The 16,396-nt window shown below is 51.9% G+C and overlaps 1 protein-coding gene across 4 annotated transcripts in view; it reads right to left on the reverse strand.

The window, feature by feature from the left end:
* Positions 1 to 12,883: 12,883 nt before the first annotated feature.
* Positions 12,884 to 16,396, reverse strand: part of CHRDL2 (chordin like 2) — a 38,602-nt gene continuing 35,089 nt past the window's right edge. For all 4 annotated transcript variants that reach the window (XM_090134230.1, XM_090134229.1, XM_090134228.1 and 1 more), the window contains 2 exons: positions 15,851 to 15,943; positions 12,884 to 14,192 (listed from right to left, as the gene is read on the reverse strand). In XM_090134230.1, the coding sequence (XP_089990356.1) occupies positions 14,113 to 14,192; positions 15,851 to 15,943 (173 nt within the window). In that variant the 3' untranslated portion in view covers positions 12,884 to 14,112. The remainder of the gene's footprint in view (positions 14,193 to 15,850; positions 15,944 to 16,396) is intronic.

Raw genomic sequence — 16,396 nt, forward strand, 5'->3', positions numbered from 1 at the left:
ATGCTCACTTAATGGATATGGGTGTCCCTTTGTCCCCATGCTCACTTCATGGATATTGGTGTCCCCTTGTCCCCATGCTCACTTCAAAGGCATGGGTGTCCTCTTGTCCCCATGCTCACTACACAGACATGGGTGTCCCCTTGTCCCCGTTTTCACTACACAGACATGGGCGTCCCCTTGTCCCCTCACTACCCACACCCCAATACCACCACACGTCATCCTGGACCTCTCACCAGCACCAACACCCCATGGGCACATGCACCCCCTTGCCCAGCCAGGGGGACCCAAGTGGCCATGGGACCACTGCCACCATCTCAGTCCCGCTGCCACGTCCCTCTCCACCCCGTGGCCGCCTGGCCCCCAGCCCGGAGCTCGGCGCGAGCCGCGGTTCCCAGCCGCCCTAAAAGCCAGCTTTGTGTTTTACAGCCGGGCCCTCATTGGCATACGATTTTAATTAGAGTCTGGTTACACGGCTCGGCAGATGTGGAATGTATTTCTTAGCCCAGGTGGAATAAATCTATTGCCATAAAAACCAACCCCCCCGTTATTAAATTCTCCCTCCTAAATAGCTCAGTATTGAGACGCACGCTCCCCCCATCCATCCCACCCCCGCCCCGGCCCCTCAACACAAACCCTTCTCTAAGTGCTTAATGAGGTTTAATTTTATTATATTCCCTGGCTGTGTGCAATGAGCTTCTGGTCCCAGAGCAGGTTCCTGGCTACTGGCTGTGCCACTGGACCTCAGCACTGGGACACACGTCCCCATCAGGGGACACATGGGGACACTGATGGGCCACTGTTGTGACATGGTCCATGTTGTGACATGGAGATCTCCAGCCTATGTCTGCCCTCTTCTCCCAGCTATGGTCCTCAATGGCCACCCTGCTGTCCCCAAGCCACCCCCATTGGCCAAGAGTGGGAGCTGAGAACAGACAACTCGTGACCAACCTGCTCACCTCCATTTGTCCCCAGTGCTTCATGTGCTTTTTCCCACCACACAGCACCATTTGGGTCTGCTCCCATTGGGATCCCACCATTGCCCCAGTGGATGCAGGGGAGGGGAGAAGAGTTACTGGGAGGTACTGAGAGAAGCTGGGAGTGGGACCATGGCAAAAATGGGGGAATTTGAATGCAGGCAGAGACAACATGGGAGGGTGGCACGGTGGGTACACTGGAGAGGACACTACAGACAGATGGGTGTCATGAGGAACCCCACATCTCATCCCTGGGGTATTCAATCTCCCCAGATCCCCCTTCACATTATGGAGTTTTTGGATTTGTGCCTGTGATGTTGGGAATTCCACATAGCATGGCCCTAAGGGACCCTCACTGGGACACCAACAGCCCCTGCCATGGCACTTGCTCACTCTGTGCCTTGAGCACCCTAAACTTGGGGTCTTGAGGACTTTGTGCCCATTCATCCAAGAACAGACTTGATCCCTTCCTCCTTGTCTTCCTCATTCTCATCCTCACCCTCATTCTTGTCCTCATCCTCATCTTCATCCTCCTCCAGCACTCATGCTCTGCTTCGTGCCCAGCCAGCACAATGATGCCTACTGCTCAGCCTTCCCACCCCTCCATCTTAAACAATAAAAGTAAAACAAAAAAAAAAGACAGTTCTTATGATGATCAGTTTTTGACCCTCTCAACGTGGTCACTCAACGCACTCAAGGAGCTGCATCTCTCCATTCCTTTATCAGCACTCATTGTGTTGAGCATGGAGTTGCCTTTGTGGAGGGACGTTAGGAATAAATTTGGGTGGGATGGGTCCTTCATCCACTCCCTTCATGGTATCCCAGGGATGCTCTGGACTGATCCTGGTGAAAGGATAGAACAATTTGCAAGTGTCCTGGATGGACAGGCATCCCACCAGTGCTGGATGTCCACTGGTATGTTGAGTAGCACTGTGGGTATCTCTGGGGCTGAAGGACATGGGTTCCATGGTTTCCTCCACAATGGTGGCTGGAGGAGATGGGGTTCCTCCAGGCTCCATGGCTTATGTGAACAGGGAGAGGATATCCTCTCTACAAAACAATCACTAAGGTCATGACACGTCCCAGTGGCTGTCCCCTACAGACCTCCTGCCCATGGGTATGGGTAGAACATCTGGTTCCTGCAGGGTGGGGAGCAGCATTGTGATCTCCTGGCAGAGTGGGATATCCTGATGTCTCCTGTGACATACCACTGCCACAGATCATCCTCACAGAACTGCAAGCCCTAGGGAAGACCAAAATAATGGCTGGGTTCTATGGAGTTAAATACATGGGGCTGCTAGTGGCCACTCTGCTCAGTGGTTTTGAATTCAACACCCATATCCGATTCCTGACCCAGTGGAAATCAGGGATGGGAAACCCAAGAAGAAAACATTTCCTACTGCCCCGTTTCTTCTGGTTTTCCTCACTTTGAGTCTGCCCAAGGTGACCCATCCCACTCACACAGTGCTCAGGCTTTCAAGGTTGAGTGTTCCCATCAGCCTCCACAAGGTGAGGACCATAGGATCTGGCCCCTTCTAGTGATCCCAAAAAGCTGTACCTATTGGGATCAAGGCACAGGTCTCAGATCATCCCTGCACAGCCACAGGGAAGAGTCATGGGGATGAGCTGGGACCCCATCATGATACAAAATGCCTTGGGATGATGGAAAGCCACAGATGCCATCCCTGCCTTATGGATCTGCCCAGAGACAAATGAAAATCTCACTGCAGGGGAAAACCCCAATAAATGACATCTGCTCCTCAAGATCCCAGCTTGACCAACAAAGGCCATGAGTGGGAAAGGGGAATAGATTGTGTCCTGGAGCCCATGGCAGACTGGAGAGCTTCGTGAGCAACCACGGCAGTGCCTTGGGCTTCCAAATAATTCTAGGGTGTCTAAAATAGGGGAGGAGAGAAGGACACAGGAGAGGAGCATGCATAGATCCATGGGTACCCCTGGCCCTAAATATGAACCCCATGGGGACACCAGGGTGCCATTTCCCTCACACTTCCCACTGACATGCCCCATGCATCATCCCAAACCAAAACACCCAAAGACCAACATCCCAAGGTGTTTTTTTTTTTTGTTCTGCCTCCTCCCTATCCTTACCTTCCTTACAGAGAACACAGCAGAACAGCCTGTGCAAAGCAGCGGCTGCAATCCCCACAGTTTGCAGCGGGGAGACTTGGCGTGGGGCTCTCCCTGCGTTTCCCCCAGCTGGCCCCTTTCCTGGCCTGCTGGCTGGCACCATGCAATCGTTTTGGTGCCAAGGAGCTGTGCTGGGCGGGATGACGTTATCCCTCTTCCCCAGACCAGGTGTGGGGAGCATGGCTGCAGAACCTCACAGCTAAATGAGGGACCATCCCCTCCAGAAAGCAGGATCCCACTGGGGTCTTTGCCCCATTGGGTCACTGCTCTTGTCCCAGTGGGTGAGGGCATCACCCAAAGCTGACAGAGAACACAGGCAGAGATTGGGATGTTCTCCTCCAGTTTGTACCACGGCTTCACATCCATGTTCCCCCCACATCTCATCTTGCAGCTCAACAACTGACCCATCCTTGGGCCTGCGATGTGACCACAGGGGACACTGAGCTGCTTGGGAAGTAGGCAGCACCCACATGAACCCAACCATCCCCATCCCAATCAGTGCACAAGTTGCTGAGAGGTGGAACTCAAACTTAGGCCATGGAAGAACGATTCTTCCAAGGCCACGAACAGCAAGAAGGTGTTAAATTCCCATTTCAAAGACAAAACCTCCCTCAAAAGTGCATAGGGTTAAAACCCAGCCGTGCCAACACGATAACAGAACTCTGATCCCAGCATGCGCCAGTCCTATCCCAAACTACTCAGATCAGAGCGAGTCCAGGGCTTGGATCCTCAACAGGCACTGAGAAAGAGGAACCCAAATGCCATCAGGCATTACCTCATATCAGTTTTGGCAGCTCTGCTCTGGGAACCCAACACCAGATGCACAATCTCTTGGTTCCTGATGGATCGATGGTGCCTTCAGGGCTCGTTCTGGTAATTTTGGGTCTCTATCACAGGTCGTTGGTCACTTAGATGAAGGGCCAAAGTGCATCCACCACTACCCAATCTTTTTGCTGGTTTTGGTGACTCACGTCCAGCTTCAATGCCAATAATCCATCTCAGGAAGCCAGCAACATGATTTACAGGTTTCCCGTGGAAATATCTTGGCCAAGGTCACGACTGCTGGGAGCTGCAGACCCTCTGCAGCACGTACATGGGACTTCTGCCCACCACACAGATGGATTGGATGACTCCACGAAGGTCACCAGTGCCTGGTGCCCATGTCATGTCTGGGTTCTGACATCAGCAGGACACGGGTTGCCCCGTTCCATCTGCGGAGCTCCTCTGGACGTGCTAAGAGCAGCCTGGATGTGGATCAAGATGTCTGTTCATTATTTAGTGCTGATGCTCCCGTCTCAGGACAGGAGCCGGAACCTCAGCACATTGCACTGCTTCCCTGCATCAGAAGGTCTGCAGCCTTAGCAATGTCATAGAAACATGCAGGAAAACAAGAAAAAATAAGAACTGAATTTGGCTTATTTAGGGGGTAGGAAGCGCTTGCCTACGTGGGACATCCCTGTAATATAATATCTTGCAAAGGAGCACGATGCTCATCCAGTCCCAACCCCCTGCTGTGTGCAGGTCACCAACCAGCAGCCCAGGCTGCCCAGAGCCACATCCAGCCTGGCCTTGAATGCCTGCAGGGATGGGGCATCCACAGCCTCCTTGGGCAACCTGTTCCAGTGCCTCACCACCCTCTGGTGAAAAACTTCCTCCTCATATCCAACCTAAACCTCCCCTGTCTCACTTTAAAGCCATTCCCCCTTGTCCTGTCACTCTCTTTTCCAACCTAAATGTCTCTATGCAGCTGGTGCAAGGTGTGCTTACAGAGCTCTATGGGAAGAACACTTAGGGACTGAAGAAAAAGAAGTTGAGGAGGAGTGAAGGTGAGCAAAGAGAGGGACAAAGGTGGTTTGGGGAGGAACAAGTGTGCAAAAACCAAGAAACAAGGGAAGCCAGCTGCCGGAGTGATGGAGGAACCTGGGGCGGGCTACGCAGTGATTTTTTGGGCTAACAGATGTGGGACCTCCCAGCATATATGACTCCTTTCTCATAGGGACACCCTGGGGATGGGTTATACATCACTCCATCCTGAATTTTGTGCAGGCTCCAGGTCTCTCTTGGAGCAGCTTTGGACATGGTGGGATGCTCCTTACCCTTAAACACCAGTGGTGCTCTCCAATGCCTTCCCATGCCATCAACCCAGCCTGGCCAACCCGCACATCCAACTTCCATCCCTGTCAAGAAACCATTCCATTTCCAAAGGGCTCCAAGCCATTCACATCCCCTCTAGGGATGTCTGCAAACCCCAGCTCTCCATTGGGATGGCTGAAGCTTCACCCCAAAGCTCCACCCCCAAACCCAAAGGGTTCTGCAGTTGACACGGAGCTCTTTTCCCCATATCCCTCTATGGCCACTGCTTTCCCATTCTGGACACCAAATGCAGCTCGGAGGCAGATGGTGAGAGGCAGGGTGATGTTTGTTCTGCTGACCCTCTCTCTCTGTCCAATGGGTCCATTGGGGTTATTTTCACTGTTGGTGCAGCTGGGAGGCAAAAAAGGAGCATCCGGGCCAAACAATCCCTCTTACTTCATTTTCAACTGTTTTCAAAGCCCATGATCAGAAAATCCAGATGGTGCTAAATGTCCATGAACCTTTAAACAGTGGGTTATTGTTGTGCTCATTGAATTAGATAATTGCGATGGGCCTGAACTAATTAATTTCTATCCACCCTCACCTCCTCCTCCCCCCTCCCCCCCCCCCAAAAAAAAAAAAAAAAAAGCACTGAATCATGATCTGTTGGCAGTGCTGGTGAGAAGTGCTTGTAGGCACTTTGGATTTACAGGCAGGATTCTGCCCAGCTCCCACGGGCAAAAATAAATGAGAAAGGAGAGAGACCAAGAGTCCATCCTGGCATGGCGAGGTGACCAAAGAGTGTGGGTGCATTGCACTGTGTAGGCACCATGAGGACCATGAGTGCCATGGGGTGCTCCTGCATCTCCCCACATCATTAGTCCCTCCTGTCCCATTGCCCAGAGCCCTTTGGAAATCCCATAGTGGTGTTGGCTCGTGCATAGGGTGCTGATGCAAGAGGAGGAGTATAGACATGGGGGTATAGAGGAATGTAGATACAGGGGTACAGAGGAATATAAATACAGAGATATTGAGGCACACAGATCTGGGGGTATAGAGATACATAGATATCGAGGTATAAAGATATAGAGGTACAAAGATATAGAGCTGGGAGTATGGAGATATATGGATATAGAGGTATGAAGATATGGAGCTATAGAGGTATAGAGTTGCATATAGATGTATATAGGTATACAGTAATACAGTCTGTTGATACCCAAGTATAGAGGTCTGCAGATATGTAAGTACAGAGGTATAAAGCATATAAATCTATTGGTACAGAGGCACATATGCTGTGATTCTGTGAAAAGACCCCCGGGATGAGTTCTCATCTCACTGCTGACGTTTCCTTCCCTCCCAACCCCTCCTGCAAGTCCCAGCATTACCCCATTTTCCTCATCACCCCTTTCTCATCACCCACCTTCCCAGCAGCCGGGGCCCTTTCCCAGTGCCCACGTGGTCCCACTGTGCTGGCAAAGCCTTCCTCCCTGCAGGCTGTGCCTCCTGCTCTGGGGGTGTTGGGATGGGGCCAGAGGTGGGGAAATGTGATCCCACTGCCCCAGCAGCTCTGCCTGGATGTTCGGTACATCCTGAGCTGCCCCAGCATCCAAAAAGGTGCAGAAATTGGGGAAGAGAGTGATTACAGACACGTTCCAATGTGAGGAGAGACGGGAAATATGAGGAGTGTTTAGTCTGGAGAGGAGACGGGTCTGTGGCAGCAGGAGAACAGCTCTGCTGGGAAAGAAAGGGATGTGCTGGGCACAGGGTTGGGGCAATGCTCAGCCAGCACAACGTGGGGGTCTCTGCCCTATGATGTGAGCACTGTTTTAAGAGAAACCCTCTCCCCATGGGGATGGCAGTGTGCTCCCACTCAGTAGGAGATGCTTCGCCTACGAGCCAAGATTCAAACCAAAACTGTGTAGCTCAATGCCCTATAATGTGAGCACGATTTTAAGAGAAATCCCATCCCTTTGGGGTTGGCAATGTGGCCCCACTCAATGGAAGATGCTAAGAGCAGTGTTTTAAGAGAAATCCCATTCCTTTGGGGTTGGCAACATGGTCTCCCATTCAATGGGAGCCGCAGTGGGCACTGTTTCAAGAGAAAAATCATCCATTTGGGGATGGCAGTATGATCCCAACCAATGGGATCTGCTTCACCTATGAGCCGACACTCAAACCAAAGCCACAGACTTCCTATCGGAGTTTTGCAACAACACCAAACCCTCTTCTCTTTGATTCCCATTCCCCTTTGCAGCACCCCAAGGAATCAGGATTTGTCTCCAGCCTTGGTGAGATGCGGGGCTCGGGATGATGAGGTTGAGACGTGGATGTTGGCTTCCCCTCTTCTCTCATGCAGGGTTTCGTGCAGATTAAGGTGAAAGTAGATATTTTGCATGATTGAAAATCCGATGCAATGGAAAACAGCAGGAGCCAAGGAAGCGAGCGTAGCTGGCAATTATATAGACATATATTTGGGCGAAGTGTTTTGACTAACCTGATAATAGAGCATGAAATAGCATGGCTCTGACGTAAAAAAACCCTGAGACCCCAGAGGGAGAGCCAAGATTTCTGGTGGGGAGTTGCCATCCACCCCGGAATGATGAGGGTTGGACGGACCCCAGGAGGTGGTTGGTTGGTCCGGACCTGACTCCAAGCAGGGGCAGCTTTGAGGTTACACCAGGCTGCTGTGTCCAGGAGGGGTTGAGCTCCTCCAGGGATGGAGACACCCCCCCTGCTTCTCTCAGTCCTTGTTCCAGTGTTTGACCAGCCTGAAAAGGAAAACAATTTTGGTGTGACGCCCAGCCTGTCATTGCTGTCTGGTATAGGGGAACCAAACTGTACCAAATGCCCAAATATGCTCTGCAGAGAACAAGAGTGGCCATGGGATAAGTGATACTGCACACAAAACAGAGACAAAGGGCTGCAGGAGGGGCAGCAGGAGATATGGGACCTGCAGAACAAGTGGCAGGAGATGAGATAGGGGTTCTGAAGAAGAAACATCAGGAAATATGGGTCCTGCAGAACAAAACCTTGCAACTGTATGAGTGTTTGCACGTCAATGAGCAAGGAGGACCCTCAGTTTGTTGTAGGGTTGATGTATGGTTTGGGAAGGATGGTGTTCCTCATGAACTCTCCATGCAACCCTACTGATGTCCTCTGCTCTGTCCCATCTTCCCCAGAAGGAACAAGGCCACCTTTCTCTTGGTTTACCCACCAGAAGGAAGCAGAACCATCCTGGACCTTGGCTGATGTGGGTAAAACCCGTGAGCAGAAAGCCAGCTGGTTCCTCAAGTCCAATCATTGACCCGTCCCACCACGGCCCACTCATAGAGATCATAGAATCACTGAGGTTGGAAAAGGCCTCCAAGATCCCCAAGCCCAGCCCAAACCCACTCCCACTGACCATGTCCTTCAGTGCCATATCTCCACGGTTCTGGAACATCTCCAGGGATGATGATTCCACCACATCCCTCGGCAGCATGTTCCATTGCATTATCAGAAATGCAAAATGAGTTTGCAGCCCAACTGTCCCATGACAGGGCTGCAAACCCCTGAAGGAGCTGTAAGGAAGATGGTCTGACTGTAAAGAAAGGGCGCAAAGGTGTGGAGATGTTCTGGGATAAGAACATTCTGCTCTGTGCAGCAGGAGATGGCACATGGGGAAGGTCCCCCCACCCCCTGACCTCAAATAATGGCGGGGTCTGTGTCCACATGGTTGAGGCTGCAGAGCAGGAGGGTAGTGGGACCCATGAGGTGACCCCTGCAGACACCAAAGCACAAATCCCCTGCAGAAATCCCGACCCTAAAACCGACCCCATCTCCAGGATCTGGAGGGAACGGCCTGACTCCTGCACAGTGACGTGAGGAGGAGGAGAAGGAGGGGGAGAAGGAGGGGATGTGAGGTGCAAGCTGTGAAGCAGCAGCTGCTGATCCAATTAAAAGAGCTAATCCCCAACAGTGCCCCTGCAGGGAAAACAGCCTCAGAGAGGACCCTGCAGGAAGGCACGGTCATTAGGGCACAGTCCTGGGGTGCCAGGTCTGATGTGTCACTGACACTGTTGCAGAACACCCACCACAGCAGTCAACCCCACCCGAAGTCCCCCTCCATCACATCTCCAGGCAGTGCTGTGTGCAGAGGTTGACACCAACCCTCATGGTTCTGCATGCATCCCCAGTGCTCCTCGGGGATGTTTCGTGAGGGAGAAATGTGGGGAAATCAAAGATGGAGGGTCCAAAAGGTTGTGAGTGGAGAAAGATGGGGGGGGAGGAATCAATGAATGGGAAAGGGTGAGTGGAGAAGGGTAGGTAGGGAAGGGAAGATGTACAGGGAAGGATGGATGGATGCGTGGATGCGTGGATGCGTGGATGCGTGGATGGATGGATGGATGGATGGATGGATGGAAGGAAGGAAGGAAGGAAGGAAGGAAGGAAGGAAGGAAGGAAGGAAGGAAGGAAGGAGGGAAGGAGGGAAGGAAGGAAGGAGGGAAGGAAGGAAGGAAGGAAGGAAGGAAGGAAGGAAGGAAGGAAGGAAGGAAGGAAGGAAGGAAGGAAGGAAGGAAGGAAGGAAGGAAGGAGGGAAGGAAGGAAGGAAGGAGGGAAGGAAGGAAGGAAGGAGGGAAGGAGGGAAGGAAGGAAGGAAGGAGGGAAGGAAGGAGGGAAGGAGGGAAGGAAGGAAGGAGGGAAGGAGGGAAGGAAGGAAGGAGGGAAGGAAGGAAGGAAGGAAGGAAGGAAGGAAGGAAGGAAGGAAGGAAGGAAGGAAGGAAGGAAGGAAGGAAGGAAGGAAGGAAGGAAGGAAGGAGGGAAGGAAGGAAGGAAGGAGGGAAGGAAGGAAGGAAGGAGGGAAGGAGGGAAGGAAGGAAGGAAGGAGGGAAGGAAGGAGGGAAGGAGGGAAGGAAGGAGGGAAGGAAGGAAGGAAGGAAGGAAGGAGGGAAGGAGGGAAGGAAGGAAGGAGGGAAGGAAGGAAGGAAGGAAGGAAGGAAGGAAGGAAGGAAGGAAGGAAGGAAGGAAGGAAGGAAGGAAGGAAGGAAGGAAGGAAGGAAGGAAGGAAGGAGGGAAGGAAGGAAGGAAGGAGGGAAGGAAGGAAGGAAGGAGGGAAGGAGGGAAGGAAGGAAGGAAGGAGGGAAGGAAGGAGGGAAGGAGGGAAGGAAGGAGGGAAGGAAGGAAGGAAGGAAGGAAGGAAGGAAGGAAGGAAGGAAGGAAGGAAGGAAGGAAGGAAGGAAGGAAGGAAGGAAGGAAGGAAGGAAGGAAGGAAGGAAGGAAGGAAGGAAGGAAGGAAGGAAGGAAGGAAGGAAGGAAAAGGGTAGATGGACTGAGGATGAATGGAGAAGGGTGAGTGGAGGAGGGTAGATGGATTGAAGAAGGATGAATGAATGCACAGATGGATGGGCGGATGGAGAAGGATAGAAGGATGGGGAAGGATGGATGGACTGAGAGTAGATAGATACAGAAGGGTAGATGGGTGCAGAGAGGTGGATGCAGAAACGTGAGGAACCCACCTAAGAAGCCCATGGGCACTGTCATCTGGAGGGAGAGCTGAGCCTACCCCTAGCCCCTCTTGTCCAGCAAATGGGTAAGAGGCCCTTCTGCCTCATGGAGGAAGCAGAGGGGATGTTTGGGGTTCTCCTCGGGTGCAGAGAAGCTGTTCTACACCAGATGTGGCTGCATCCCTCAGATCCCACTGCTCCAGCACCATTCCTCCAACCAAACCACTCAAAAAGAATCAGTGAGGCCCTGGCCAGGCTGTGAGGAGCCAGGAGCTGAGATTGGGGCTTGGCAAGTTGTGGACTCCTCCAGCTCCACCCTTCACCCTTCAGTCCATGCTGCTGCAATGAGTGAGGGGAACAGCAGCCAACACAGAAATGTTTTATTGTTCAGTATAAAATTTATGGGGTGTCTTTTATGACAGCGTCCCAACGCTGGGCTGCAGTGAAGGGATAACTAAAAGTCTAACTCACAACAACAGAGTGGACAGTGGCATGAAGCCTGACGGCAGGGGAACAGCTGACAGAGAAAAGATGGGATGCCACTGGTAGGCAGACAGGGGCAGGGGATGCAATGGGGGATAAGGAAAATTCTGGGAGGATGGGAAAATCACAGCATGCAAATGGCATCCCTGAGGAATTCCAGGTCTTCCTTTAGTGGTGGGTACACATGGCACCATGCCTAGGACTAAGTGCAAGCACAGTGGCAAGGGCAGAGTGCACTCAGTCCATCCTGGAGCCATTGCAAAAGTGCATTGGCCTATACAATGTCAGCTGAGCTTCTATACAAGGGACCAAGTGGCAGCAGCATTTCTTGGAGGGAACTGCCTCAGGATGGAGATGTTTCTCCACCACCATCCCCAGTCTGCATTGTCACCATTCCCATCATCTCCATCATCTGCACCCCCACCATCCCCACCTCATCATCCATCCCTATCTCCAACTCCATCTTGCATCTCCATGAAACCTCTCTCCAAAGACATTCCTTGCTGAACATCGCTGTCAGTCTCTAAATCTACCTGCCCAAGGCAGAGCTCAGCAGGGATTCAGGGTGCATTGGCTAGGATGAAGTCCATCACACCATACTCCAGGCAGAAATTAGGGATGGAAAAGAAATGGTCCCAGGCAGGTTCCTGTGTCACTGCTCCTCACAGGTGACATTTCTGCTGGCCATGGAGCAGCTGGTCCCAATCTCCATCTGTTACCCACCTGGGAACAGTGGAAGGGATTCTGTAGCTGATTTCCAACCCAGAGGTGGGCTCAGAAACCTCCATGAGGCTCAGCACCATAGAGATATCCATAGGAAACCTCATCTGAGCAGCACAGCGCAGGGTTTGTGTGGTGTCTCCCAGGAATGAACTCATTCCAAGGAACCCAGCTGAGCATCCTCATTTCCAATGCCCACTTCTTCCAGTAAATGAGCATAAATTGGCACTCAACTCACTTTAATGAGAAGCACACAAGTGTGAGTTAACGAGAGTGATGAGTGAGGGGTCAGGCTGTGCTGGGGCAGGCAGCATCCTCCTTTGGCAGTGCTGAGTGGGACAGTGCCTTCACCCCAGGGATGTAGCTGAGAGCATCAGATGGGCCCCATCGCTTGGGTGATGTCACTCCACTGGTCCTTGGATGCTCCACAGCAGCTGCTTTGCTACCTGCCTGCTGCCCCAGTGCTGCTCCTCCATCCTTGGGATGAGCACAGATTTCTGTCCACTTCCCAACCCCATGGCAGCAACTCCTGGTCTTCGGGAGCACAGCAAAGAGCAAGCAGGACAGCACTGATGCCCCAAGGTGGGAGCTGCTCACACTGGGCCTTTTACAGCCCAGTCACCTCTCCAAGAGCAGCACATGCACTCACTTTGCAGCTTTCTTAGGCAGCAGTCCAGCATGCCAGAACCTCCCATTTCCTGGCCTGAATTTGCCCCCAGCCTTCATTTGATCCCTGCTGCCAGCCCTGGGCTTGGTTTTCAGCCCCAAATCACCTGCAGCCCATCTGGAATCAGGCTTAGGGCTGCTCTAGGGCAGGGGGATGCCCTGGAGGTGGACAAGGCTCTGTAAATCCCTGTTGGGTAAGGGGTCTGCAAAGATGCTCCCCGAATCCACGTGGCCAAAGCATCATCCCCAAACCCTGCTATGACCCAGTGAGAGGGGAACCACCCCACAAAAGATTTGGGGTACCCTCTGCACCCCTCTTGCCAAAACGGATGCGGAAAGGAGAGCTGGCACTGGAGGGTGAATCAAAAAGGCGCTTTAATCAGATGGATCCGACAGATCCGGATCTCCAAATAAATAGATTTATCAAAACAGAATAAAACAGGAAACTGGGGATAAATACATGTACCCAAACGACCTGAAAATCCCCCAAAGCTATTTCCAGTCTGGGGGAGAGAGGTGCTGCTGCACTCCCTCCTCTCCGTGCTGCAGGAATGGCCCTGTTTGCCCTTTGGGAGATGCTCCTCCTGTGAATACAGCCCAGAAGAGAGTATGTAGGATATAGATAAATATAGAGCATAATGACACGCTTCGTTAGTGCAGTGTTTGGAGTCTCAGAGCCAGCGAGCGGCGAGTGCCGGAGGTTACATTCTTGCAGGGGGGGCAGGGGGACAAAAAGAGGTGGTACCAGCGATCGAGTGGCACCTCCTCCACCCCCCACACCATGAGAAGCAGTTTTGGTGCTGTTGGACCTAAATTTGTGCCACCACCCCATGCCCCTGGCTCCCTTCCACGGTGTCAGCAGGTGGGTCCTCCAAAAACGACATGCAAAGAAGGGAAACGGCCAAATCAGAGCATCCAAGGGAGCTGTGGGTGCTCCTGTTCATTGCAGGGGATTTGGACCAGATGGCCTCTAGGGATCCCTTCCAACTCAAACCATTCTATGATCCTATGAATCAGGAGGAAAGACTCAAGATTTTTCAATACTCTTTGGAGGGTATTTGGCCAAAAAAAAAACAAACAAAAAACAACCAACAACCACTTTTGCAGATCACAGGGCCTCCAAGAAAGGAGACAGGGATACGTCTTCTCTCCTTGCAGGTCATCACAATGCTCACAGTGATCCAAAGCACGTTCTCATCCTGCTTGGTCGCTGGCTCCAGTGCTCCCAGAAATGCCTCCTGTCTTCACATTGCACTCCCCCTCTGCCCACCTGGCTCCTTCAGCAGCAGGAGACACGATGGCCTCCTCCAGTCCCACTGGAGCACTCCAAGGGACATCATGTTGCCGTGGTGGCTTTGGTGTGGACACGGTGGTGGTGGCTGGGTTTGGTTCATCTGCTGGAGCTGCTGCCATTTACACTAGTGTATCTCTTATTGCTGTGCCAGTCTATTGAATAATGCAACTTTTCTTCGTATATATGTGTAGGTGTGTATGTGTGTGTGGGTGTAGATAAATCAATAGCTAGGTTAAAGTTATTTCTTTTTTTTCTTTTTTTCTTTTTTTCTTTACAAGTTCTTTGTTTCTTTCTCTGGACTCTCTGTCATCCTCAGCTCTGATGTCTGGGCTTGGAAGATGTTCCAGTGACCTGGGTGAGCAGAGATGGACACTTGTTAGCACTCACCCTCAGTTACTGAGATCAGGAAAGCCCATTTGCCCCTGCATCACACCAACTGCACCTGGGGGCCACTGCTGGGGCAGCTCATCAGCAGCCCCATGAGCTGCTCCTGGGCTTTGTCAGCTCACAACTACAGTGGGTCTGAGGCTGAGAGATGCTGAAGGGTTTTGGCATCTCCCATACACTAGGGGCTGCAGCCAGAGATGATTGCTACCCCCTAACCCTTACCCCATAACCACTGTCCCCCACCCCTCATCCTCTGTCCCCATCCTCTGTCATCTATCCTCTATCCTCCATCTCCTATCCACTACTCCTTATCCCTTAACTTCTATCCCTTATCAGCTATCTCTGTTCCCTATCCTCTGCTCCCTGTTCCCTATCATCTTCCTCTTCCCCCCATCCCCTAATCCTTTATCTCTTATCTCCTATTCACCACCCCCATTCCCTATTCCCATGCCCTATTCCCATCCCCTCTCTCCATGCCTTAGCTCTATTCCTTCTCTTCTTTCCCTATTCCCTTTTTCTTATCCTCGAGTTGGAACTAGACAGTCTTTAAGGTCCCTTCCAACCCAAACTGTTCTATGACCAGTGATCCTCTATTCCTTATCCCTTTCCCCTTTCCTGAATCCCCCATTCACTCTTGCTTATCCTTATCCTCTATCCTCTTAATCTCACCCTCTTTTCCCCACCCTCCCTCCTCACCCCATCCCCCACCCTCTATTTCCTTTCCCCTTCTTGCTGCAGCTATGTTTCTACTCTCAAGCTGAGCCCCACAAACCTCTCACAATGCAATTAACAGCTCAGTCAATGATATTTCTAGGGTTTCCCTGAGAAAACACTCCCTGCAAAGCAAAAGCATCACCCCAAAAACAGGCACTGAGCCCCCTCCCAACCCCTCCCATTGTTCCCCTAATGCATTGCCACGCACCCCAGAGATGCTGGAGGAAGCTCAGCCCTTTCCTGCATCCCTTATAACTGATTGACCTCCCCACAGTCCCAATGAGGGGCAGAGACCCCGTTCCAGTGTGGAGCCCAACCTGAGAGCAGAGGCTTGAAAATCCCGCAGCGCTTGGCCATGAGGTGCTGTCTGAAATGGGCTGAAGGTGAAAACCAACCTTCACCAACACCATCACTGTGTAAACCGCTTCATAATGGGCAGCCAATACCCTGGCCCATGGATGCTGAACGACATGGGAATGGCCTCGATCCCATCCTGACCCATTAAACCCTAATCCAGCCCAGGCAAAGAGGCAGCCAAAGAGAAACGGCGCGGCAGTTTCGTTCTGCACAGGCACTGTCAGCCATGTGCACCAGCATTCCTCCTTTTTTGTAACATTTACGCACATCCAAGAACATTAAGAATGATTTTCAAAGATATTCCAGAGTTTATTTCTTTCAAATCCCTCGCATAATTTCGCTCCCTGCCCCGTCACACCAGACGGATCAGATATAAAAACCAAACAGTTTTACGGGCTTTGGAGGGATCTCGCCTTTGCATTTCACAAGAGCACGTCCACTTTTAGAAAGCTGGCTGCCCTTTGCAATCCCATAAAGAGAAAATGTGACCACTGACCGAGAGCATGGGGTGGTGGGACCCAGCAGGAGGGGGGGACAAAGGGGATCTTTACCTTCATTCGTCCTGGTGATCAGCCTGAAGTTCTGTGCTTCTTGCTTGAATTCCTGTTTGCTGATCTTCTTGGTTTGGATCAAGTGAAATATCCCTGCAGAGAGAAGCACAGGGGCAGTGCTGTAGGGCTGTAGGGCTCAGCGTGGTTTTGGTGCACATCTCCATCCCCTCCTGATGCACACAACCCAAAGATTTAGGTTGTGGGGTCCAACAAAACTCGTTGAGAGGTTGGGATGCCCAGCGTAGGACTGGGAGAAATCTCTTTTCCAAACTGCACTGGAGGAGTTCTGATCTCCAAGAAACCATCACAGGGACAAAGCTGGGATCAATGGGATCCTGGATCCCTCTCCTCTCCACTCGCTCTCCCCATACCACCCACCCAGTGGGGGTTCTCCCATCCCCTGCTGCCTTCTTTTTATAGACTCATAGAATCATTACGGTTGGTAAAGACCACAATGCCCAGCCCTGGAAGCAGCCAGGACCAAAGTTTTTCCATTCCTTTGCCCTCAGCCCTGTAACTTCTACAGGACAGGAAGCACATGGCCAA

This window comes from Phasianus colchicus, chromosome 1 (genome assembly GCF_987193195.1).
Source record: "Phasianus colchicus chromosome 1, bPhaCol1.hap1.1, whole genome shotgun sequence".
NCBI classification, from domain to species: Eukaryota; Metazoa; Chordata; class Aves; order Galliformes; family Phasianidae; genus Phasianus; species Phasianus colchicus.